General features: G+C 45.2%; 1 protein-coding gene across 1 annotated transcript in view; it reads right to left on the bottom strand.

The window, feature by feature from the left end:
* The window catches only part of LOC126443036 (protein AF-17-like), a 113,994-nt gene that overhangs the window by 29,668 nt on the left and 58,746 nt on the right, over positions 1–25,580 (bottom strand). The window contains exons 8-12 of the mRNA XM_050090882.1: positions 24,512–24,875; positions 19,033–19,407; positions 6,601–6,787; positions 4,406–4,568; positions 1,081–1,230 (exon numbers count right to left, since the gene is read on the bottom strand). Of these exons, the coding sequence (XP_049946839.1) occupies positions 1,081–1,230; positions 4,406–4,568; positions 6,601–6,787; positions 19,033–19,407; positions 24,512–24,875 (1,239 nt within the window). The remainder of the gene's footprint in view (positions 1–1,080; positions 1,231–4,405; positions 4,569–6,600; positions 6,788–19,032; positions 19,408–24,511; positions 24,876–25,580) is intronic.

The following is a 25,580-nucleotide window of genomic DNA, read 5'->3' as shown; positions in this document are numbered from 1 at the left end:
GCCACCTCTACGACTGGCGCAATATCCTCGTCTGTCAGTGCGGGTGTGACTTTCTGTACATCTGTCCGTCCCCTCCTATTTCAGCTCACTACGAGATCCGTTCAGGTTCTAAGGTATCGTCCTTTTTTTTTTTTACAAATTATTAGAAACTAGTGTCATTTCTCGGTGCCGTCACACACACTTTATACAGTATCGGTGCCACAATTCTGCAGTTGCTACAAACGTGCTTTTAGTTAGGAACCCATTTTCACCACCAGAAGACTGCCAATGTAACAGTGGCCCAAATCGACGACGTACTGCCAGCAAGAGGAGCTCGAAGTTGCTACACGCCGGGTCGAGTATACGAGGAACACGAGAAACCACTGGACAATCATTTTTTCGAAGGAATCCCCAGACCGCATTCACTTAACGTGCTGCCGTACCGTTCAGACGAAAGAGCAAACAAGCAGCTTCTTTCGGCTGTTTTGCTAGCTATTTTTTCTAAAAACTTTTCTTGTGAAATATTTCAGTATCTTGAAATGTGGCGCAGGTGCAGAAAAAAATTGAATCCACAGACAAGTGCGAGTGACAGCGACGCTTTTTCAGAGTGTCTACCGACGGTCCCCACCCACCCACCCACAGACTGTGGACACCACAGACCCGGTAGTCGCAGTGACGACAGTCCCGGCGGTCGACCGACGCGGCACGTCAACATCGGCCGACGCACTCTCGGTATGCTGGGACTGTGGACTGCCGAAAGGGACGGGAAACCGCAGCCGTCACTTTTTCCGAGGACGTGAAGCTCAGCCGTACGGATTACTGACGACGGTATCCTCGAGACTAATATTTCGGAAGTCGGACGGCCCCCTGTCGGACCTCCAGACGGGGACTACTCGAGAGGAAGTCGTCACTGGGAAAAAACAACTAGCATTGTCGACGTCGGAGCTCTCGACATTATACCCGTCAGGCAGGTACGTAGTTCGGACTATAGTCCGCAGTCGGATACGGTGGAAATCGACGAGGACTCGCGGCTAGTCTACCGGCTCTGCGACAGCGGCGGCACTGACAGTGGCAGCGACCGCGAGCTGTGTGCGTCCTCACCCTGCGCCGGCGGCTGCGAGGCGAGTGGGATGGCGAGGCGGGCGTTGACGGCCAGCAGGTGGTCGCGGCGCTGCAGCAGCGAGCTCACGTGCTCCTCCAGGCGCAGGTTCTCGGCACGCAGCTGGTGCAGGCACGACAGCAGGCTGGCGACTGCAACACAACACAACACTCCCCGTCACATCTCCACGTAGTCGGGCGCCGGAGGTTACGTGGCAGACAATTTCGTACCGTCGCCGAAGAAACGGTACGGCCCGACCCACTTTATTCTTTAACAGTTACGTGGTATTCGTGTCCTTTTCTTTACACTAAACCGGTTCTCGTATCTGAAACTACATTAGCATTTTGTAAGGTAGAATAATGGAAAATGAAAGGGATGCAAAGAAATGAGAAACTGCAAATGCAGATTTAAAAAACGAAACGGACAAAACTGAGAAACTATAAATACGTGCGACGGAATAGCCGACCGGTCCTCCTCAATACTGCCCACAGAAGCACACGAAAGGAACTCTGTGTTCATTTCCCAGTTTGGAGGGAGGGAAACGAAGTGGTAAGTTAGAGACACTGGGGGATGACAGGGAGGAAAACTGTTCCCGATTCCTTCCCGAAGAACGAGCTGACTGTTCCCAAAGCTAGGACAGTTTCCCGTTTCTTAATGTGCATTTAGTGCCGGTACTAGAAGTTTTACCTCCTGCCAGTACATACTGGCCGACTGTTTCGTCTCGTAACTTCTACTTTGAAAAGAGATCTGTGCTCCTCACCGGTACGAGGCACGTACCTGTGTGATTCTGCACCGGAATGAAGTCGACAGTGTGAACTGTAAAAATGCTTCGTGACACACTACATAAGTGCCTGCTTCAGAAAACTGTTTTATTTTTACTGAACTGTCAGTCGCAGCCCTCACGGTGCCGTCCTTTACGGACGGTATACACTAAAAAAGATGCACCGCGAAGGAATTATCTGAATCGGACGGAAATTGGTATATGTGACGTACACGTGTACACGAATACGTGATACAGATTCAGAAACACTGGACGATTTATTGAAGAGAAAGAACTTCGCAAATTGAGCTAGTCAATAATGCATTCACTCTGGTCCTTATGCAAGCAGGTATTCGGTTTGGCATTAATTAACAGAGAAGCCAGATGTCCTCCTGGGGGTTATCGTGACAAATGCTGTTCAACTGGCATTTTAGAACATCAAAATTCTCAGCCGGTCGGAGAATGCTGCCCTCAATACGTCAAACATTCTCGAACGGGAAGAGACCTGGCGACCTCGACGGCCGGTCTAGGCTTCGGCAAGCGGGAAGGCGAGCAGCCTTTGTACTTTTTGTCTGCCTCAGTGTTTCAGTGTTAAATAATGAAATACTGCAACTGTTACATATCTCTTCACACTTACAAAAACATCGAAGAACAGCACGTACGCACACATTACACGTAAGACTTACATAAATATTTGCACTCGACAACGAGAATAAATTCTCGAGAAGCACCACACTGAGCAGGAAAAAATATGTAACTGGTACAGTGCTATCATTCTTAAATAGAGACTGACCCAACAGCAGGCTTCTTGAAAACATCGATTACGATTAATAAAATTAAATAAAACAATTCTACTTCACAGACAGTTTTGTGTTCCAGTTACATCAGCTTGTAAACATAGTAGAAATTCAGATAGTCATTATTGGATTACAAACAATATGCTGACGAATATTTTGATGCCTATTCTATACATACATCATACGTAAACTATGAAATTGCAAGAGGGGATAATATAAGGAACCTTTACTGCTCAAAAAGCCCACATTTTACATTCTCTGCTTTACAACACCATTTTTCTGACGTCCCTAGAATAGCGCAAAAGCGAGTTTTCACTGTATACAGAAGCCAATTACAAGACACCTGCCTACAAGCATGATCCGAGAGTAGCAAACTGGTGACCGGTAGTCGTACGTGCAGACGACACCAAACACCCGACCTGCTATCAAGTAAGGGCAAACCTGCAAAGAGTGCGGCCCATACAATGCAAAAAGGGAAGAGACACAGTAACGTGTGACTCGGTAAGGCTTTCCTGTGGAAACGGAAACGGTTTTGTTCATTTAACAACTGTTGTCAGTATTTTTTAAAATTAGGAAAAAATTTCAAGCTCTTGAAGTGTATCAAAACTGCTTCCCTGAGGAACTTAATAACAGATATCCAGATGTCGATCTGTGTGTCCCACTTCGTATCTGCACTATTTAAAATGAAAACCGAGAAATATTTCATCCAAGTGCCACAACCTATATTACAATCTGTGAAAGGCTTTTCCCACAGTCAGTTGTAAACACTGAATATTTTGATCTCGTATAACTGCGACTTGCAAGGTACCGAGCTCACACTATTGTGCAGCCAACTGTGTTCTTCAGTTCCACCGAGAGGAGCACGACGAGTGCCCGTTCTGCCTACTCGATAGTATTTTGACGAGTTACTGCGTTACGTTTTCGACCGCACGTAGTCGAGTAGATATTGTAATATAGTTTCCCCGTGTTTTATTATCCCGCTCTTTCTTTCTGTTTCAAAAAAGATTGTTCGACGGTGACCCTCGTAATGACAGATTCGAATACAGACGAAGTGAGAAGCAGTGGATATGTTGCACAACGGTTACACAAAAATAAACTACATACTTCTATCTCCAGAAACTAAATCAAAAGGTAAACGATGTGGATCTGAGTACCAGGAGTGAGTCTGGACTCGCAGCTGATACGGGATGCACACAGAGAGCACCATCACGAGTGATTTACTCGCTACACAAATTGACTATTCTGTGTCGGTAAGAAACAATTTCACTCTTCGTATTAAGCTTTCTTCCACTCTACTTAACTTACAGAAATATATCACGATGCAACTCTTCGAGTGTGAAAACAGTGTTTATCTGAAAAAATGTTACACTGGCCACATTTCAAAGAATTAAAAATATTAATTGGTTCCACTCGATGAAAAAATAGTCAAAGACATTAATTTTCTCAGAGACTCTAACAATGATTGTGGAACAAAGAACAGAAATAATATATATTTAGAATATATTAGACTAAGTAAGTTCCAAAATAGGTTGAAATAAACTGGCATAAAGCTCTACAATGAACTGTTTCTATCAGTGAAAGACGTGCCATACAATTGCTTCGGGTGCTACATAAGGGGCCAGATGCATGTATCAGGTAGAAGAGTTCTATAATAGGGAGGTAAACTAAAATTAACATTTAATTTTTAATGCAAAATACAACTGCAACGTCTACTTATTTTTAATCTGAAACCTTATCAACCTGCACTACATACACAGTCTGAGTACTCACTGTCGAAGTGCTGGGCCTGCTCCATGAGGAACTGGCTGCCCTGCTCCCACTGCCGCTCCAGCAGCTGGTCCAGGCTCTGCGGCACCGTGCCCGGAGCTGCCGCCGCCGCCGCCCCGCCGCCGCCGACTCCCGGCTGCCCGTTCGCCGCCGCCGCCGACCGCGCCTGCGTCGGACACACGCAGTGCCGCCGTGATTCTCGTCGTCGAACTCCGTGCGCACGCCGAGAGTATCGCATTGCAAATTTTATTTCCCGCCCACTGCCGCATCCTCGGAGGTCACGTAACGGTACACGACCGACTTCGGAATTGCCGTACCGGGACCTCACCGGTGTGTGTTGGCGAAATGCCTACTCGCAGTTACGCGAGTGGCCCGAAGACTTCTCGAGTAATACGACCGAGTCCAGTTGTCGTCAGGTGTAGGAGTAGCTTTGGGCGTGTCCCAGGGAGGTGTGTCTGGACCCTCGCCGTAAATGTCGTATATTAATGGCCTCGCAGACAATATTAATAATGAAATCGGACTTTTTGCAGACGGTGCAGTTTTCTGCAGTGATGTACTGCTGAAAGAAGCCCTTTAGTGGCACCACTAAATTGACACCAGTCCCGTCTCTGGCAGTACGGTGTAATACCGCTCGATCGTCAATTAAACGAGAAGCGGCAGCTGTAAGAGAGCTCCGAATGTGTGGTACTAGCCACAAGTCTCTTTTGCAGAGCTAGCTACAGAACGTATCTGCCAGCAGACTTAAACCCGAGAAACCACCCTCACCGACAGGAGACGAGCCTCTTCTGTACGGTAGGAGTTGTAAACGGAGTGAGGTTTGGCAGAAGCTTCCCCCAGAAAATTCTCGCCTTATTACCGATACTACGAAATGGGTAAACAGTTTCAGTCTTCCGAGGAAACTACAGACAGACTGGAATCGATTCCGTGTGGGCTAGAAGGTGTGGTGACTGTCCGTACCGTCGTGGGTCAGAGAACGTCCAGTCGTGCAACTACGGGGTCATCGCGCAAACTACAGAGCAATTCACCGAGGAGAGATTATTATGAAAATTTCCCGGTGGACTCGATGGACTGCGTCTAGTGAACAAGATCAGGGGACTAGTTAAAACACCTAGATATTCAGTTATAAAATATATGAGTGCGTGGTTTTTATAATATGTTTGTTTCTGTACTACATATTTAATAAGAGTTTATATAAAAATTTAAAATCACGAGATAAACCAAATAAATAATAATAGTATGTAGTGTCTTCTTTTGGACATATCCAAAACAGCAGACACCATTCCGATCCGGCAGTCATTACGAATTAAGAGACACAAAGAAATTACAGATATCGGCTGCACGCGGGCACCAATTGGAATCGACGGGTTAAACTGAAAATTTGTCTCGAAGAACAATTCGAACCCGGGCGTCCCGCTTTCTGGGCGGCCGCCCTGACCTAAACGCCGTCCAGAATCGGTGTTCGTCGCAACTGCACGGACTACACTGGCACACCTCCCGTCAGACCCAAATTCTCAACTGAAACAGTGTCTGCCCTTTTGGACGTGTCCGAAAGAACAGACACCTCATATATACATAATTAAGACGAGACTGCCAACGATCTGTTTAATGCAGACGCACACCGGGCTTAAATTCTTGCGAGAATCGGCGAAATGGCACGGGTAATAAGGATAATGGGCAAGGGGTACTACTTTAGTAGCGAGCAGATAAGTCGAGAATTTGAATCTGGCAGGAGGTGTACTACAGTAATCTGTGTAGTTGCGATGACCACTGTGTCCGGACGGCTCAGTGGCCAGAGCATCTGCCTTTTAAGCAGGAGACCCAGGTTCAAACTACGGTGTGGCACTAATTTTCAACGTTTCACACCGATTTCAATGGACGCCCACTTGAAGACATCAATTTCACAATATACTTAAGTATTTACAAGAGAGTAACACAATCAATGAAACCAAAAGGCTTTAAAGGATCACAGAAAATATTAACTGGCAGTACATTATTACGATGTAATATTTGGCAAGCGAATGCACAAATATCATTCTCAGTCGAGTAACCTTTCTGAAATTCGAACTGTGACACGCTAAGTAAATAGTCTACTTAAACGTCGAACCCGATGTGGGTATTTTCATTCGCACACTGTTAACTTTCTACTAGCATTTTAGAGCACCTCCGGCGAGGCGGGGCGGGGCGGGGCGAGTACTCACCGAAGCGATGACCCTTGAGTGCAGCGGCGGCCCCACCAGCGACGAGTTGCTCGAGTCGGCCGGCGCGTACGCGTTGCCGTGCGCCTCCAGCTCTGCCGACAGCGTGTCCGACATCTTCTGCGCCATCGTCGAAGCGGGGTTCAGCTGGTTGCCCAGCATGTGCGGCGCCGACACTCCATTCTGGAAACTGTTAGCGGTACGAGTCGTCAGAGTTCGACGTCTACTCGAAACCTCGGGAACACTCGGTGTTACGACGAGCCGAAATGCGAGGCTCGGCTGTACATTTGGCAAATCTCCGGTTCGAGAGTGGAAGTGGATAACGTACCGGTGCCATTTCTCGATAAAATGCATTTTCGGTGCTCCCACGTTCTCGGTACTCCACAGTGCGCCCCTGGGCCCGTTCCGAGTGTCAAATCGGGGAGAAAGTGTTTCGAACATTCGCCACTAGACTGTGCGCGGTGTCTACACGGAGCAGTGCTTCCCGAAGGAGTTCCGAGTGCCGCACGTCGAGGTCTCCCACATTTAGCCCGGGATAATTCCGAGAGGTGACACGCGAGTATTCGCCGACGGGCCCAGTTTTTTCAGCTGCGACAGAGATTTTGTGATCGAAGAGAAACGTAAGTGAGGCCTCTCGACTGTGAGATTTACACGAGATTGTTTGCCCAGATACAGCTGTAAACTGGAAGTGTGTAATACCAGTGCCTACGACAGACCTTTTAAAGTTGCTGCTGAAACATTGCTGTCAATGCAGGTGCACAAGATCTGCAAATGCAGTACGATCAAATTGCCTCATACTCGTCTATCTGAAATAGCTAAATAAAAAGCTGTACTCTGAAACACGAGGAAGGAAAAATGTGAACGTATTCGCCACAGGAACAGACACGGTGGATGTCTACCGCGCCGTGTCTCATCTGAGGACCGGTCGTGTTTGTCAGTTATGAAACGGGAAGACCTGTTGACGGTGCTGCCATTTCTACTTAAACGGCACTGGTAGCTTTACATTAAACTTTGCAACACGTGATGCCAATAATGGAGTTGTGTACGAAACAGAAGTCAATAGCGAGACTTTTTTGTTCTATTTACTTATGTTATTCTCTTGCAAAAAGTTTAAAAGATATGAGATGTGCTTTTTGTTGATTACAGTTGTACTAGAAGGTGCATTTGAAATGGTCTCAGAAAGTAAATGAAATAAGAGCAAAAAACAAAATACCTTTACTTGTCTTCAAAGTAATCACTATTCACAACGACAAATTTCCAAAATCAGTTATAAAGTTGTCAGAAAACGTTTCTCACAGAATCGCTGCGAACACTGAGCTCCCCCGTCGTCGGATATCCGCTAGGACTGCACGCTGGACTTTCTCGGTCAGTGTGAGGTTGCCACATTTGGTGGCGGCAGACCCCTTTTTGTTTCCTGCATCAAACTGCCCCCACACGTGACTGCAGTGTTTCTAGCAATTCTGTGAGGAGAATTTCCCGAATAGTTCCGACAGCTTCGCAACCGATATTAGAAGCATGTTGTAGCTAATGGTGGTTACTTTTGACAGTCAAGTATTTTGTTCGTACCTCTCGATTCCTTTATTTTCTGAGACCTCTAACCAAACTCTTCTGATGCACCTTGTAATTAAAATATTGCTGCTTTATTTCTGTACTTGTATTAGTAAAAATAAATGTAAAGCCTCTGCGTTAATGGCATTTGAAATAGAAACTTTCTTATTGACATTTAGAACCGGTCAGTTCTCTGGTACGGCACTTAGAATGTACTTAACGAATTATTTATTCTCTCATTTGTCTCATTATTTTTTGCTGTGACGAGGTGGGTGACAGACTCGGAATTCTGGGGTATCAGAATAGTTTCTCAATTTTTTGGACAGATATTCACTGTGTGTTTTTTTTTAATCCTCGTCAAAAATGTGAGATTTAGCACTCGGAACCCTTTCTATTTCCACTCTTCAACTGTACTCACAGGAGTGTCGATTACACAGAGCAAACTTTAGTAAGGTAATACAATTTGTCAAATGTTTAAAACTTTTAGTTCCCAGTGTATTACTGAAATGTATAAGGTTTATTCTTTATAGCAGAGGTACAAATGACACGACCACAAAAGAAGAATAAATAAGTCCTCCTAAGACACAGAAAAGAAATTCAAGTAAGCAGGGTACAATCCTCAGTTGTACGAGCGTAAAGTAGAAGACGGATCACAGAAGGCCTTTGAGACTTGTGTATGCACACTGTGTCGTTTGTGGGAATAATTGAATTGTTACATATCTTCGCAGCCGCATCATACAGGTCCCGAGGAACATTCTCCTTCCTGCGTCTCACGTTAAGTGGTGGCTGGTTTGTTCGGAAGTTGCCTAAGTTTGCATCAAATATAAGTTACTGCCACTGTGACACATTACTCGTTTCACACTCTAGCAAAACGCTGGCTACCAGTGAGCCGTGTATTACAAAGTTTCGAAGACCAGTACGTGCCGAACCCCTTCGTATTGCTACAGTAACAATTTAGTACACAGAAAGAGTTTCATTACAATACAGACAGAGGATTTAACCAGTCATTCTTACCAAACTCTAAGTCCAAACGGAAATTTTAATTTTTATTAATTTAATTTAAATTAAACTTTAATACGTGGTGCAACAGGATATACAACAGGATGTACTCTCAACTGCAACTCACACAATACAGATGTCGAGTCTCGTGACAACCCTGTCACGTAGAGTTTCTGTGCGACTTTTGACTGAGAAAGAGTGAAGGCAATTATTTCATTTACAATGTTTAATGGCAAAAGATCACATATTCCTACAGGAGGCATACTGGTCAAAACGAGAAGAAAAGTTCCTGTAATTATAAGTCTGGAAAACTATATCGACTGAGATACGGGCAATTGAGGATGTGCAATACACAGCCCGAATTTTATTTGCAGACGAGGCAAGATTCACACGAGACGGCACAGTAAATTACCACTATACGCACGTGTGGGCAGTCATAAATCCTCGTGCCGTCAATCGCAGTCGAGACGTCGCAAAAGCTTCGGTATCGACGTAGGGGACAAACTGTCGGCGACGTACTTCACCGGACAGATTGACTGGCACCGATTTCTGCACAACAAATTACCACCGCTACCGGGGAAAATCGCTCTTGCAGGAAGACGACTGCGGATCACGCGCGACAGTGTGTCACTCCATCTGTGAGGGACTATCTCACCGCTCCGTTCCGCGAAAGACGGATCGCTCGAGGTGATCCGATAGCACGACCTTCCCGTTTGCAACCTCGAATCTGTCAGATTTCTGGATACGGGGACGTTTAAAGGCACCAGTGTACGCACGACCCGTCAACAGATACCTTACGGAAGCGTGTGACCGGTGCGATCAGAACAGATTCGGACGTATTCCGAAGAGTTCGTGATTCACGGCAAGTGAGGGCCAGAAGACATGAGGCACTGCCTGTAGCGTCTTCTCCTATGTGAGACGCGTGGGAACGAGAGGACGTATCGGCATATATCTTGACACTTATCAATTTGTAGACATATCGTTGTAGACTAATACTATCTCCTTTAGGAAAAGGTGACAAGTCTCTTTTAAACCGCCTGTATATTCTATAAACCACTACAAAGAGCACGGAAGGGGTTTGTTGCCACTGCACAACATATCCAGATTACCTTCCAATCTATTCACAGGAAGGAGGACTGCTGAACGTTCGCCGTAACGAGTCTCGTCTCACGTTTGCAATCTCTTTGGGAGTGATACACCCGGAGCTGAAGTCCATTTCTAACTTCTTAAGCCAGCTTTGGCGGGATGGTCTGCACGTATCACCGAATGTCCTCCGATTCAACTGAAGCCCTCTCTCGAGTGTCAGACGCACTCGTCACCGTTCGTGTCGTCGCCCTACGTATACGTTGGACATCCCCCGACGGTCCTACTCGGTGCAGGTTACGCACGTTCGGGTAGTAATTTTCCGAGCTACCTCGTTTGTTTGGCACGGTGATTCGTCCCCGCCTGTCGAGTTTTTGACTTCGGCTAATAATATCTTTATTTTCTCTCTCTAATTTTTTGCCATATTTTCAATACTGTTATGCAAGTAATATGTGGTGCACATTCTGATATTCCAAAAACACGATTCAGCTTTGCCGCCATTTACATTTATTGTTCAGGTATTCATTTCACCTACGCCAATTCTAAGAGTATTGTCAGTAGCTATTTTTGCTATAAATCACTATAACTAAGAGTTACAGCTAAATGAAGTTAACACTTTAGTTCAATATGTGCAAAACTTTGTGACATAATCACCTTAATCCCATATAGCGACATACTATTTGAAAACTAACAGTTCCACCGTCCCTTAAATGCATTTTAAATTACCTAAAACTAGTTACCTTTAAAATAATTAAACTTTTAAGTTCGTACGAAGCCTAATTTTCTGTCACCAATGTATGTTGTAACCAATGTTACACAGCAAATCTGAACTACTAACCCTTGTTACCTTAATTTTCCAGTTAATATCACATACAGTACAAATTCATTAACTAACAAATAATTTCACATAATTTAGCCTAATTTGCAATACATATAAATGACGACCCCCCATGAACCATGGACCTTGCCGTTAGTGGGGAGGCTTGCGTGCCTCAGCGATACAGATGGCCATACCATAGGTGCAACCACAACAGAGGGGTATCTGTTGAGAGGCCAGACAAACGTGTGGTTCCTGGAGAGGGGCAGCAGCCTTTTCAGTAGTTGCAGGGGCAATAGTCTGGATGATTGACTGATCTGGCCTTGTAACACTAACCAAAACGGCCTTGCTGTGCTGGTATTGCGAACGGCTGAAAGGAAGGGGAAACTACAGCCGTAATTTTTCCCGAGGACATGCAGCTTTACTGTATGATTAAATGATGATGGCGTCCTCTTGGGTAAAATATTCCGGAGGTAAAATAGTCCCCCATTCGGATCTCCGGGCGGGGACTACTCAAGAGGACGTAGTTATCAGGAGAAAGAAAACTGGCATTTTACGGATCGGAGCGTGGAATGTCAGATCCCTTAATCGGGCAGGTAGGTTAGAAAATTTAAAAAGGGAAATGGATAGGTTAAAGTTAGATATAGTGGGAATTAGTGAAGTTCGGTGGCAGGAGGAACAAGACTTTTGGTCGGGTGATTACAGGGTTATAAATACAAAATCAAATAGGGGTAATGCAGGAGTAGGTTTAATAATGAATAAAAAAAATAGGAGTGCGGGTTAGCTACTACAAACAGCATAGTGAACGCATTATTGTGGCCAAGATAGACACAAAGCCCATGCCTACTACAGTAGTACAAGTTTATATGCCAACTAGCTCTGCAGATGATGAAGAAATTGATGAAATGTATGACGAGATAAAAGAAATTATTCAGGTAGTGAAGGGAGACGAAAATTTAATAGTCATGGGTGACTGGAATTCATCAGTAGGAAAAGGGAGAGAAGGAAACATAGTAGGTGAATATGGATTGGGGGGAAGAAATGAAAGAGGAAGCCGCCTCGTAGAATTTTGCACAGAGCATAACTTAATCATAGCTAACACTTGGTTCAAGAATCATGAAAGAAGGTTGTATACCTGGAAGAATCCTGGAGATACTAAAAGGTATCAGATAGATTACATAATGGTAAGACAGAGATTTAGGAACCAGGTTTTAAATTGTAAGACATTTCCAGGGGCAGATGTGGATTCTGACAACAATCTATTGGTTATGAACTGCAGATTGAAACTGAAGAAACTGCAAAAAGGCGGGAATTTAAGGAGATGAGACCTGGATAAATTGAAAGAACCGGAGGTTGTAGAGAGTTTCAGGGAGAGCATAAGGGAACAATTGACAGGAATGGGGGAAAGAAATACAGTAGAAGAAGAATGGGTAGCTCTGAGGGATGAAGTAGTGAAGGCAGCAGAGGATCAAGTAGGTAAAAAGACGAGGGCTAATAGAAATCCTTGGGTAACAGAAGAAATATTGAATTTAATTGATGAAAGGAGAAAATATAAAAATGCAGTAAATGAAGCAGGCAAAAAGGAATACAAACGTCTCAAAAATGAGATCGACAGGAAGTGCAAAATGGCTAAGCAGGGATGGCTAGAGGACAATTGTAAGGATGTAGAGGCTTGTCTCACTAGGGGTAAGGTAGATACTGCCTACAGGAAAATTAAAGAGACCTTTGGAGAGAAGAGAACCACTTGTATGAATATCAAGAGCTCAGATGGAAACCCAGTTCTAAGCAAAGAAGGGAAAGCAGAAAGGTGGAAGGAGTATATAGAGGGTTTATACAAGGGCGATGTACTTGAGGACAATATTATGGAAATGGAAGAGGATGTAGATGAAGATGAAATGGGAGATAAGATACTGCGTGAAGAGTTTGACAGAGCACTGAAAGACCTGAGTCGAAACAAGGCCCCGGGAGTAGACAACATTCCATTAGAGCTACTGATGGCCTTGGGAGAGCCAGTTATGACAAAACTCTACCATCTGGTGAGCAAGATGTATGAGACAGGTGAAATACCCACAGACTTCAAGAAGAATATAATAATTCCAATCCCAAAGAAAGCAGGTGTTGACAGATGTGAAAATTACCGAACTATCAGTTTAATAAGTCACAGCTGCAAAATACTAACGCGAATTCTTTACAGACGAATGGAAAAACTGGTGAAGCGGACCTCGGGGAAGATCAGTTTGGATTCCGTAGAAATGTTGGAACGTGAGGCAATACTGACCTTACGACTTATCTTAGAAGAAAGATTAAGGCAAGGCAAACCTACGTTTCTAGCATTTGTAGACTTAGAGAAAGCTTTTGACAATGTTGACTGGAATACTCTCTTTCAAATTCTGAAGGTGGCAGGGGTAAAATACAGGGAGTGAAAGGCTATTTACAATTTGTACAGAAACCAGATGGCAGTTATAAGAGTTGAGGGACATGAAAGGGAAGCAGTGGTTGGGAAAGGAGTGCGACAGGGTTGTAGCCTCTCCACGATGCTATTCAATCTGTATATTGAGCAAGCAGTAAAGGAAACAAAAGAAAAATTCGGAGTAGGTATTAAAATCCATGGAGAAGAAATAAAAACTTTGAGGTTCGCCGATGACATTGTAATTCTGCCAGAGACAGCAAAGGACTTGGAAGAGCAGTTGAACGGAATGGACAGTGTCTTGAAAGGAGGATATAAGATGAACATCAACAAAAGCAAAACGAGGATAATGGAATGTAGTCACATTAAATCAGGTGATGCTGAGGGGATTAGATTAGGAAATGAGACACTTAAAGTAGTAAAGGAGTTTTGCTATTTGGGGAGCAAAATAACTGATGATGGTCGAAGTAGAGAGGATATAAAATGTAGACTGGCAATGGCAAGGAAAGCGTTTCTGAAGAAGAGAAATTTGTTAACATCAAGTACAGATTTAAGTGTCAGGAAGTCATTTCTGAAAGTATTTGTATGGAGTGTAGCCATGTATGGAAGTGAAACATGGATGATAAATAGTTTGAACAAGAAGAGAATAGAAGGTTTCGAAATGTGGTGCTACAGAAGAATGCTGAAGATTAGATGGGTAGATCACATAACTAATGAGGAGGTATTGAATAGGATTGGGGAGAAGAGAAGTTTGTGGCACAACTTGACTAGAAGAACGGTTCGGTTGGTAGGACATGTTTTGAGGCATCAAGGGATCACAAATTTAGCATTGGAGGGCAGCGTGGAGGGTAAAAATCGTAGAGGGAGACCAAGAGATGAATACACTAAGCAGATTCAGAAGGATGTATGCTGCAGTAGGTACTGGGAGATGAAGAAGCTTGCACAGGATAGAGTAGCATGGAGAGATGCATCAAACCAGTCTCAGAACTGAAGACCACAACACAACAAAAACATAAATGACGAGAGTCATATCCTGTAAAAATGTTAGTGTCCACATATTTTTCTAAATTTCTCATCATCTACATTTTCTATCAGCCAAAACAACACTAGCTTTTGTAGTTCATCTAAAATAGTAACATCCAAGCTATCTAATTTTTAAAGCATAATCTACTTTACAAAATAAGTTTTTTCAAGTCTGCCCGTAAGCACACGGATATCACTCAAAATTGGCAGTTCGCAATCTGAAAGATTACAAGTAAGGCCTGCATCCAGTGCACTCTGAGTGCACATGGCCGTGCACATTCTTTAAGTAAAATACGCTAACAGACAACTGTGTAGCTCTTTAATACTGACATTTAATAACTTTTGAGCAATTGCAATAATTCAATTGAACTGTGCACGATCGACAGGAAGTGCGGAATGCTACTGTCATCAGAACTAGTGATTGCCGGACACGGTGTTTCTCCTAATGGCTCAAATTAAATGAATTACTGATGTGTAATGCAATATCATAAATGCGAACTGTGGTATTTTTATGTAAATATGAGCTTCGTTTTGTGCCACAACGGAACAATGAACTTCACCACTGTATTTGTAAATGCCAGTCAGTTTTTGTGCGCTGAGGTATTTTCATAGTTGACAAGCTGGTCACCATTGCTAACAATCAAACGTAACGAAGAATAAATGTGCGTGTTAGTGCAAACTGAACGAGGTGTCGTGTACATCCCACACTCGTTCAAACTTTCAGGTTTGCAACTGTAACATTACAAGCAGCCGGTTTCACTGCCACAGGACTGACCGAATACGACAGATCGGTTACGGGCCGACGTGTCTGTTGGGGGTGGCCAACTTTATCTGTGTGTGGCTGCCATTCACATACTGTGCTCTCAAAAAACGAAAACAGTTTCGAGCAATGTTATTATCCTTCGGGATTTTGTCCGACAGGTCCAACCTCGGTACATCTTTTATCGAACTGTCTGCTAGTATTTCACCGCTAATACGAGGTTTCGGTACTCACATTATTACGCCGTGTTGTCGGGACAGAGAGTAGAAGCGTACGGCAACCCACTAGTGACGTCCGTCAGCCACACACAAAGCTAACAGCCGTACTGCGCCCACACCCCGGGGGAGCGGGACAGTGCGTCGTACGCCGAGAGAATGAGGTCCGTACCGTACCGTTACAGAATGACTGCATTTTCCCAGTCCTGCAGCCTCCTTCACCTACAACTGAGCAGATGCGAACGAGTGTACAAATCGAGACAGCGATCACTTTAACGGTGACCGAACAAGGCGATTGCGACGCAAACTGGCGCGAGTGGTGACGAGTGTGGTGCGCTGCCCGATTCGCAGTTTCCTGCAGCCCAGTTCTCCAGATTTGGGGTTCGCCAAAATAGGCATATTGTACAAATGTACAGAGTTGTGGGCAAAAATAACTGGTAAAATATTCCTAAGAGAAAGTGAGAAAATGAGAGCTGTCCCACTCGACTGTAAGAGAAACAGAACCCGAGTAAAGATCTCTATCGGCCAATGCTTTTTACGACGAGTCGTCAACTGAAATACGAGGATATTCATTCTCAAAGCGTCAGACGGTATAGGGTGACACATTTTTTGAAGCGGCAATATTTTTACGAGGGGCGACAAATGAAAACCGTAACGACGGTTACATTCAAAACTAATCACCGCACGCATCGAGGCGTTCGTTCCACTGAGAGACGTGACGATCAATTCCCGTTTCGTAGAATGCGGTCGGTCGCTGACAGATCTATAACCGCACCCACTCTAGCATTTCTTCGTCCGACCAAAACTCGCGTCCGTCCATGTCTTTCTTTAAATTGCCAAATATGTCATAATCGCGCAGCGAAACATCTGGGCTATACGGTGACGACGCAGTGTTTCCCGACCGAATCGTTGAAGCGTAGCATCCGAGACAGCAGGCACCCTCCGCTCGTCGAGTTCCTCGAGCGTGAACTGTGACCGGCATGCCGTAAAGTCAAAATCTACGGTAATGCAGTTGGACGGAATCGTCCCGTCGCACAATAATGCCCCCACACTGATGATCCGACGAAGGCTACACTTCAGTGATTTGAGTAACAAAAACTAACATTCTCCGTACAGCCCGAATTGTTCACCACGTGATTTTCACGTCTCGGGCAACTCGAAGAAAAGTACGGGTGAATGCCGGTTCAGTCAGACGAGGAACTGCAGACCGCTATCCAAGAAACAGGAATCGATTGTCTTATCCTGCAGTCCACAATGCGTCTATAAGATATTCGTGTTTCTGCAGGTAGGTACACACGTATTTAGTGTAACAAGCAGAACACAATTCGTTCTTAGTAACATATCTGAATATGCCTCACCAATTGCCTATCCACTAATAGTAAAACCCATTATGTGTCACATACACAGGTGATCCTTCAGTCTAGATAAGAGCAGTTGATCCAGTAAGGGATTAATTACGTGGGTTACTACCCCGGCAATTTGTAGAATGAGGAAGCAATAAATAAAATTGCGAACAAATCAGGAAAGTGGATTAAAAGTGCAGGGAGAAGAAAGAAAATTTTACACATTTGCTAATGACTTTTACACTGCGGGACAGGGGCAGGTGCAGAGGGGTGGGAGGGGGGGGGGGGGGTGTAGGAACAGAGTAACGCAGCACCCTCGAGAAAAAGGTTCGGTGGCACCAGGTACAATATGTGCACACTAAGAGGTCGTAGTGTCGGGGATTCATCAGTCGCGGCTATCGGAGACCAGACGGTGCTCGGGAGGCCAGCCGTGGTCCCTCAAGTTTTGACTCTGCCGACAGTAACGGTGCAGAGTTTAGAGGCAAACAGTGTTTGCGACATTCGTTCCACAGTACGCCCGTGCCCTGCGTACGAGTGCACACTCCCGTCATGCAGCTTCGGCCACCGGCGGCGTCTCACCACTTTCGACAGCGGAACATTCCCGCACCCTCAGACCGGGTACCTGACGTCCGTGCAGTGCAGACACACACAGAGTTCTACGTACCGCGCGAACGGCGCCGGCCGACCGGATGTCGTCCGGGGACACGGCACGGGCACGTGTCGCGACTGCGGAGTCGGCAGAGATCGGTGGGAAGTGTCTGCTCACGGCAGTATCGAGATCGTCCGTGCCTCCGGCAACACTCCCGCCGAGCGCACCTACTGTGGCGTCACGAAACAGTCGGTCAGAGCCCGGAACGGTGTTCTGTCATTTACAGGTACGAGAACGGGTTCGAACGGTACGTGAGTTGCTGACGTACGCGTGTAGGACGCAGACCTGGCTGGCGACCTATTCCGGACTACGTTCGCCCGCGACCGGGGCTTCACTGTGTGGGGAGCTGTCAGTTACAGCTCGTGGCCACATCCGGTGTTTCTCTAGTGCCCACTACCGTACAGAGCTCCCGCTTCTCCTGCCGCCGTCATTTCTTCAAACGGAAGGTGACGGGCTCTACCGGTGGGAAGAGGAACGTCCGCATACGGCTGCCGAACTGTGACGTGCTCTCTGCGGTGTAAGACGGCTGCGAGATCGGCAGATCTCTCGCCGGTAGCCTACGAGCTGCAGTGTAGCGAGAACTTTCTCGTACTCCGGGGCCCGAGAGAACTGTCGCCGAACCGCGACGGGAGGTGCGACGGACTCCGGACAGTCTATCGCGGTCTGCCGTTCGGCACTTTTGTGACCGTCTACTCACCTGCCTCGCTGCCGGAGGGGGTTACACTGTGCACCGACTACACTGTTCGGGTACACTTCACCGTGACGTGTGTTTCGACAGATCCGAATTTGCTACAGTTCACTCCTACAGTGACGAAACTACCCGTCTCTTCACTCGTAATAAAGTGACTCTGTCCTCGAAGCTCTCACATTTTTTTTCCGGACTGGGAAGTCTCGAAAGCAGGCAACGAGTTGAATGAAAATTGCTTATACAATTAACAATAACAGAAATGTACTCAAATTGAATCTAAGAAGTAGATTAGAAAATGAGACACTAAAAGTAGTATAATTTTACAACTCGGCAGCTAAATAAGATGTGACAGGTACAAAACGCATACTACCGTTAGCGAGGAAAGTTCTTCTCGAGAAAGTAATCTGTTACTGTTAAATATACATTTAAGAGTTAGGAAGTCTCTTTTTGAAGGAATCGGTGTGGAATATAGTGTCGTACATAACTGAAATACGGACTGTAAACAGTTGAAACAATAACAGAATAAACTATTTGAAATGAGGACTACAGAACGACTCGATAAAGCTAAGAAAAAAATTTACAGCACAACTTCACTAAAAGAAGGGGTTGGGCAATGAACAACGGTCAATTTGGCAATGAAATTCAGTCTCCTGGGGAGTGACAATTCTAAGGGAGAGACCGAGCCTCGACTGGGTACGAGTGGACGTAGGTCGGAGTAGTTGTGCACAGCTGAAGAAACACTCAAAGAATACTTTAGATGGGAGAGTGCACGGAATCACTCTTTAGACCGAGTACCGTAAAAAGGCAAACCCTTATGACCGCCTGCCAGAAATAACCGCACGCCCCGCACTCCGGAGGCAGTGGCTCCTCCCCTCCCGCACGCAGCAGCAGTGTCCTACTCACGGCTTGACGTCCCGCTCGTCCTTCTCCCGGCGGGCACGACTGACGCCGGCGACGGGAAGGGCCGCCTTGGCGGCGGCGGCACTGCTGACGGTGCAGGACCTGCGCGACGACGAGGCGGCGGGCGCCGACTGCGCGCTTTCCGACCCGGGGCTGCTCGGCGGGGACTCCTTGACGGGCAGAGGGGGAGGGGTGGGATCGCCGCCCCCGCGCCGGCTCTTGGTGACGGGGGCCACCGTGGGGGCGGACGGGAGACTGCTGCTCCCGCCCATCCCGCGGCGCGGTTTCCCGCTGCGATTTACGGCGACCGGCGCCGCCGACTTCGTGTCGACCGGTGGGGTCGAGGCGGACGTCCCCGGCTTCTCCGTCGACTGCGACCTGCACGGGATGCACATACTTCGTTACACGTGCTCCACTGTGACGAGGTATCGATAGGGACAGGAAAAAATAGTTTTATTTTATGGGCAAGTTCAGTGTTAGCTTTTACCAAAGTTGGTATAAATTTTTGCGAAATTGGGTGTTAATTATTGCAGAGTTTGGTGCTACTTTTTGTCACATTAACCTCCATTCTTTTTTGCCAAATTCTCAGTTGTTTTATTTGGTCTATTTCTGAGATACTTTTTCCTTTTCCGTGTTATTTTTCTCCGGTTTTAGTGCTTTTTCCAATTTCAGTGCTTTTTTCCAATTTCAGTGTTTTTTCCAATTTCAGTGTCATTTTTTGCCGAATTATGAGTTATTTTCTGCCAAATTCTGAGTTTCTTTAATGTGTCAAATTTGATTTTTTTTCTAATTCAGTGCTACTTTTTCCCTAACACAGCTTTATTCTTTGCCAAATTTTGTGTTATTTTTTGTTGAATTTGGTGTTACTTCTTGCCAGAGTTAATGTGTTTTATTACCAAAGTCGGTTAATTTTGTCAATTTTGGTGATTTTTTTCTCAGTTTCATTGCCACATACTTTTTTTTTTCTTTCTTTCTTTTTTTTTTTTTTTGGGGGGGGGGGGGGGGGCTGTTACTTCAGATGTCACATCATACTTCGTTAGGTGGGCAATGAACTGTCATTTTAAGATTATACACGAACCTCAGCCTTGAGAGGAAAGAGAAGAGAAAATGCAACTTTAGTGTTCAATAACTACCGGTTACGAATATTGTTTGGTTGTCATCATTAGTTTTATAACAATTTTGTATGGGAAAAATGACATATTTAACGATATTGCATAAAAATCTCTTATTTCGTGATATTTCAGTAAAAACTATCAATTTCGCATTATCTTTTTCATGTAATTTTTCTGTCCCTAAGTATCGGAGCGATTATATGCGAGACAATTGCGCAGCACTACAGTTTACATAATTTCAAATAGGCCACAGTGGCTATTCTCGATGTGACCTTAAACTTAATAATACAATATTGGATGATATATTGTCATGAGAGATGCTATCACAGTGTAATTTTTAAAATTTGACTGTAGCAGTCTCGCACCAGAGCAAGTTGGTACCATCGTATCTGTTTTCATACGATTGTCGATATTATTCTAATTTGTTTTTCTTTCTTTATTTGATCTCGTTTTACAAATGGCACATACATAACAGTTTCACACATTAGCTACTTTCCATTTGAGCAGGAATTCATAAAATATGATTGTTAACACTGTAATTTCCTGATTACAATAGTCTAATTTGTTTATCTTGAAATAATTTTTATAAAGAGATACCAAGAATTTATATTTTGTAAAGAAGACATGTAGTTAAAATTTTAGTGAGCAAATAGTTGTTTGTTTATAAAGTGATATAGCTCAGTGAAAAGCGCTCATTCTTCTCTTCTCAGTAAACATCCTAATTTTTACAAAAATGTCTGAGCCCAACGCTGTCAATGGGTCGCTGCTTTGCCTGAGCGTGAGTGGCGTTTGCAGCGTGTATCGATATATCCCCTCTCGTAGTATCTCTGCTCGACTGCTATTAGTTCCCGGCTGTTGTCTGCCGTAAGGTGTTCGGGTCTGCCAGTCAGATGCAACGCGTCTGGTGCACAGTCTGGACCTGCCAGTCGGGGAGATGCAATGCGGCACCAGTGCAGTCGGGTCGGTGCAGCAATGAGGTCTGCGTCGACACGGCTCGACCGACCGTTGCTGCCACCCGTCACTCGAGCCGGATCTTTGGTCAGTCGCCCTACCAGACGACGTGTTTCGGCTCACCGATCGTTCACGAGTCGGCCGTGTGTGTGTGTGCACATCGACTCACTTTTTGTCTTTGTGCGTGCTTAGCTACTGTCGGGTATCGTTCAGGCCTTCGTGCAAGTGTTTGTCAGATTCCAATGACGACCATTTTAGGTGTTGTCGGCATTCCGAGTGAGTCGGTCGAATGCTGTGGACCGCGGAAGTTGTCTCCGTGCGGTGCAGTCGGCTGAGTCTGCAGGCAGTCCCTGTGCAGTGTCGGAGCACGTGTGGAGCTGTCCGATCGCTACGAGCTTCGTGGTGCTCCGACTCGGGACGTCAAAGTCGACTAGTGGTTTCGTGTACCTGAGCCACGTCCATTCGCGTTACGTGGTTTGTTTCGGTGGTTCACTATTGGGGAGGTTTCCCTGTGAGCGACACCGAGTCTTTATATTGCTGAAATTTAGCCGCCATGTGGTGGAACTAACTATATCGGCTGACTACAATTCGAGTGCACCGGCGGAATTTTCCGCCTTGTGGCCGTTAGTGTTCCAGTTACCTGCCCCGGTCAGGCAGTGTCCTTTCCTCACCTGTTGTCGCTGTCCGACACGGTGGGTAGTTCGACAGCTTAACACGTATACATATTTGATTGTGGATAATAGTGCCCGTATCATTTTGTGTTTGAATTCTCACGTACCGATTGGTGGCAAGTCACTCGTCTGTCGGTCGGTCCGTGGCTGTCACTCGGTCGTGTTCCGACGGATCACCACCTGTCTCACCGACGTGAACGAGGGCAGACCGACCCCCTGGAGGCTTCCGAGTGCTGTTGTCTCTACTGTCTTCCTCAGTGGCGTTTAATTGTCTGTTTATAATCTATCAGAGCTAATGAAAAAAGAAAAATTCTCGGTTGTACTGTGTTTTATGGAAGTACGTTTGAATTCCGACACGTAGATATTTGCTAAAAGGTTATTGCCATTGTGTTGTCTTTCTTTTAGTCCGGTTTCATCTACAAAAACTTAAGGTTTATGGTTAAAATTTTTATAAAAATTTTCTAAAACTAATTGTGGTCCTCCAAACTTGGAACCTTATTCTTAAAATTACCTTTCAAGATTAAACATTGTGGCTTATGACCTTATTCTTAAAATTACCTTTCAAGATTAAACATTGCGAGCTTCTGCCTTTGAAAGGTTATGGTAATTAATTTTAAAATCTTGAAAATTTTATTGTGGGCCTTCAGCCATCTTGTTTATGTTTGTCTAACCACCACTGCCTTGAAGCTTTCAACCCCATACATTTTAATGATTTTATATTCCATTTTAACTGCATTTTTATCCTGTTGATTTTTTTAGATTTCTTGTTTGGAGGTCTTGAGCCATGAAAGAATTGCATTTTGAAACTCGTAGTTGTAAAGGTTCGGCTAAGTGCCGCTTTGGTTGTAAATGTGTTGTTAAATTACAATAAATTACACTTTTAAGGTGAAACTGACCCCAACCTTATTTGGCCGTTTCCACAATCCTAATCACCTGTTCTGCCCAGTGGGTTTAGCAGGCGTACCAATGTCCTATTTCAAAAATTATTGTAATCAACATTCTTGTGTTTCAGAACCTTCGAATCTTAAATAACGGTTACTACCAAAAATAAATGCCATAGTTCTGTAGCCATTATTTTTCTGATTCCAAAAATGTCTACTTTCATTAGAATTCGTTATTTTACTTATCATTCAATTTAAAAAATTTCACTCATTTACTGAGAAGAGAAGAATGAGTGCTTTTCACTGAGCTATATCACTTTATGAATAAACAACTATGAACCCTGCGATCCCCGCAGAAGCAGAAATTGTTTACATGAAGTTCTTATAATTTTCTCAATTTTTTTCTTTATCCAAAGCACAGTTAAACAGACTTACTTATTTCCTAATTATACTTTTATTTTCACTAATTTTGGCTCTTTCAGGTTAATATCAAAACATAATAATTCATTCTGCTTTTTACTATTATGCTTAACTGTAAGTAGATGTGCAGAACAATGCTTCTGTCAATCGGAGGCGAGCACCAAATTTACGAACAACGCAGTCAGTCGGAGGATATACTTTGTTACACGGACAAGACATAGTTGGTACCAAGTTAACGTGTGTATTACAATTATTTGGCAGCAACCAGTAATAATGTTAAAATGTATGCAGCCACGACTCCGAAACGAACATCTGCACGTCAGAAACTCCACTCGACGTAACATAGATGGGTTCCATTAACCAGTTTCCGATACGTGTAAAGTGACTCGGTACGCACGTAGTACCTTCCGTGTGTTATCTGTAACACGTACACGATACCACTGTGCCACCTCGCTCGGTGCACGTGGGTAGTTGTAGTCTGAAATTACTCTCGTGTACACAACCCCGAGAATGTTTATAGAACAAAGTTTGGAACATTCGATAATTTGGGACACTCGACATTATTGTATGTAGACCTGAAATGTTTATTACGCTGTAAAAAATGCCCACAATGTATTTCACAATCTGGTGCATTCCGGAAAGTTTAACACTCTGACTGACAATCTCATCACCTGTCGGGACGTGACAATGTCAATAGCTGCCAGTCCTGTCACTCGACGGGAAGCGATTTCTCACACTTTGTAATAGGGAATCGTGTATAGTGACGGGCACAGTCACTCTCTCTCGTGTTGCAAGTGCCAGCTGATAAGATTTCTGAAATGTACGTAGCTTCTAAATTGACTGGTAGATCGAGTACGTTGTGCAAAACCGAGCTGCCAGAGGACAGAAACTATCAGTCCAGTAGGTACAGAAACGACAGACACGGCTGACGAAATTTTGCACAAATAAGAGCCAGATTTAGTTCATGACGACAGTGTGAAATGGGACACTGACAGTTCCCATGACGATTCTGACTTTGTGCGAGAAGAGTTGTGTCAAACTTTGATTGAGTATTTCCCAATCTGATTTTGTAAACTTTTGTCAAAACAATTGTTTACATTCATTTGTGAGAGTTTTTTTATTTTCTAAACTATGGAACATTTGTTCTCTGTTACGCATTCGGAAAATAAAGTGTAAAATGGCTTTCTGCAAAGAATTCGGTCAAACAAATGTCTAATGTTTCCGCAACTAGTAAAATGGGAGAACACAATGAAGCAGACCGTAACTTCTGTATCTCAGAGCCACAGTAGACTGAGACGGTCTACAACGTGAGCAGAGTCGCTTACGTAGAATTCTCGACGAGTATATATTTCAGGTGGAGACGTGTTGCGCAAACACCCAAACGTACACCACTAACCGACACTGCCGAAGGTGACCGAGACATTTTGCGAAGGAGTGCCCCACCCACCTCTGCCTCTTGGCCGGGTGGTGGTGGGCCGGCTGCGGCTCTTCCACCATGACGAGCGTCGACGTCTGCTGCGGCGACGGCGTGTGGCGCGGAGGCGGGGGCGACGGCTGCGGCGGTTGGATGTGGTGCGCCGAGTGCGCCATCGACTGCTGCAGCTGCTGGAACAGCGTCGGCTGCGGCGCGGGCGGACCCTGCGGCGGAGGCGTCGGGTTCGACGACGTCGCCGCGGCGTCCGCCACGGGCGGAGGTGCGGGTGCGGCGGATGCCGCGGAGACGGGGGCGGCCGCGGGCACGGCCGCGCTGGCGGCCGACAGCGGCACCGACACCACGATGCCCTGGTGGGGGCTCGACACGCCACCTGGAACTTGAGTACGCCGGAGTTCGTTCCTGTAATCTCTCGGAATGCGTGTGTGCACTCGGCACCGACCCAAAAAATGTAGTAGGCTGACTGCTGTATTGATTCTAAAAACTGTTGATTTTAGACAATAGTTTAACAGTAATTTTTAAAGTCTCCACAGCGTCGCAATGTGCCACATTTCTGCGTGTGTGTGACGCCCGACTGACGAGTGGCGAGCGGTGGGGCGCATCTCCCGACTGTTGAGAGTTGCCGCCGAATGTACAGTACTTCAGTGTTTTCTTGTAATAGGAGTTACCAGACTGAGACGGACTGGTTCTCTGGGGTGTATGTCAGACAATTTATTCTGTTAAAGTAGAGGAATGTTACAGGTAAGTACTAATGTTTTATCAGATGTGAAGGGTCGGCACAAAAGCAACTGCAGAGAAGTGAATACCGATTTGGAATACGTGGTCGTAATGTAATACGAATAGGGGAGAGATAGCGACAGAGATAGAGAAATCTAACGCAATTAGTGGTCGAGAGGATTAAAAAGGATCGCTCCTTTACTTTGGAATCTTGAAAGCAGTTACTGCTCGTCCGACACAATGCCACCACCATACAGCTGGGGGCACACGTCAGCACAGAAATTGTGCCGTAACGACGGGAAGGGGGATTCGATACACGTGCTGTCACTGACACTGGGTACGTGCAAGCTTAATCTCACACACACTG

This window comes from Schistocerca serialis, unplaced genomic scaffold (genome assembly GCF_023864345.2).
Source record: "Schistocerca serialis cubense isolate TAMUIC-IGC-003099 unplaced genomic scaffold, iqSchSeri2.2 HiC_scaffold_1420, whole genome shotgun sequence".
Lineage (NCBI taxonomy): Eukaryota > Metazoa > Arthropoda > Insecta > Orthoptera > Acrididae > Schistocerca > Schistocerca serialis.
This window is presented reverse-complemented; position numbering and strand designations above follow the sequence as displayed.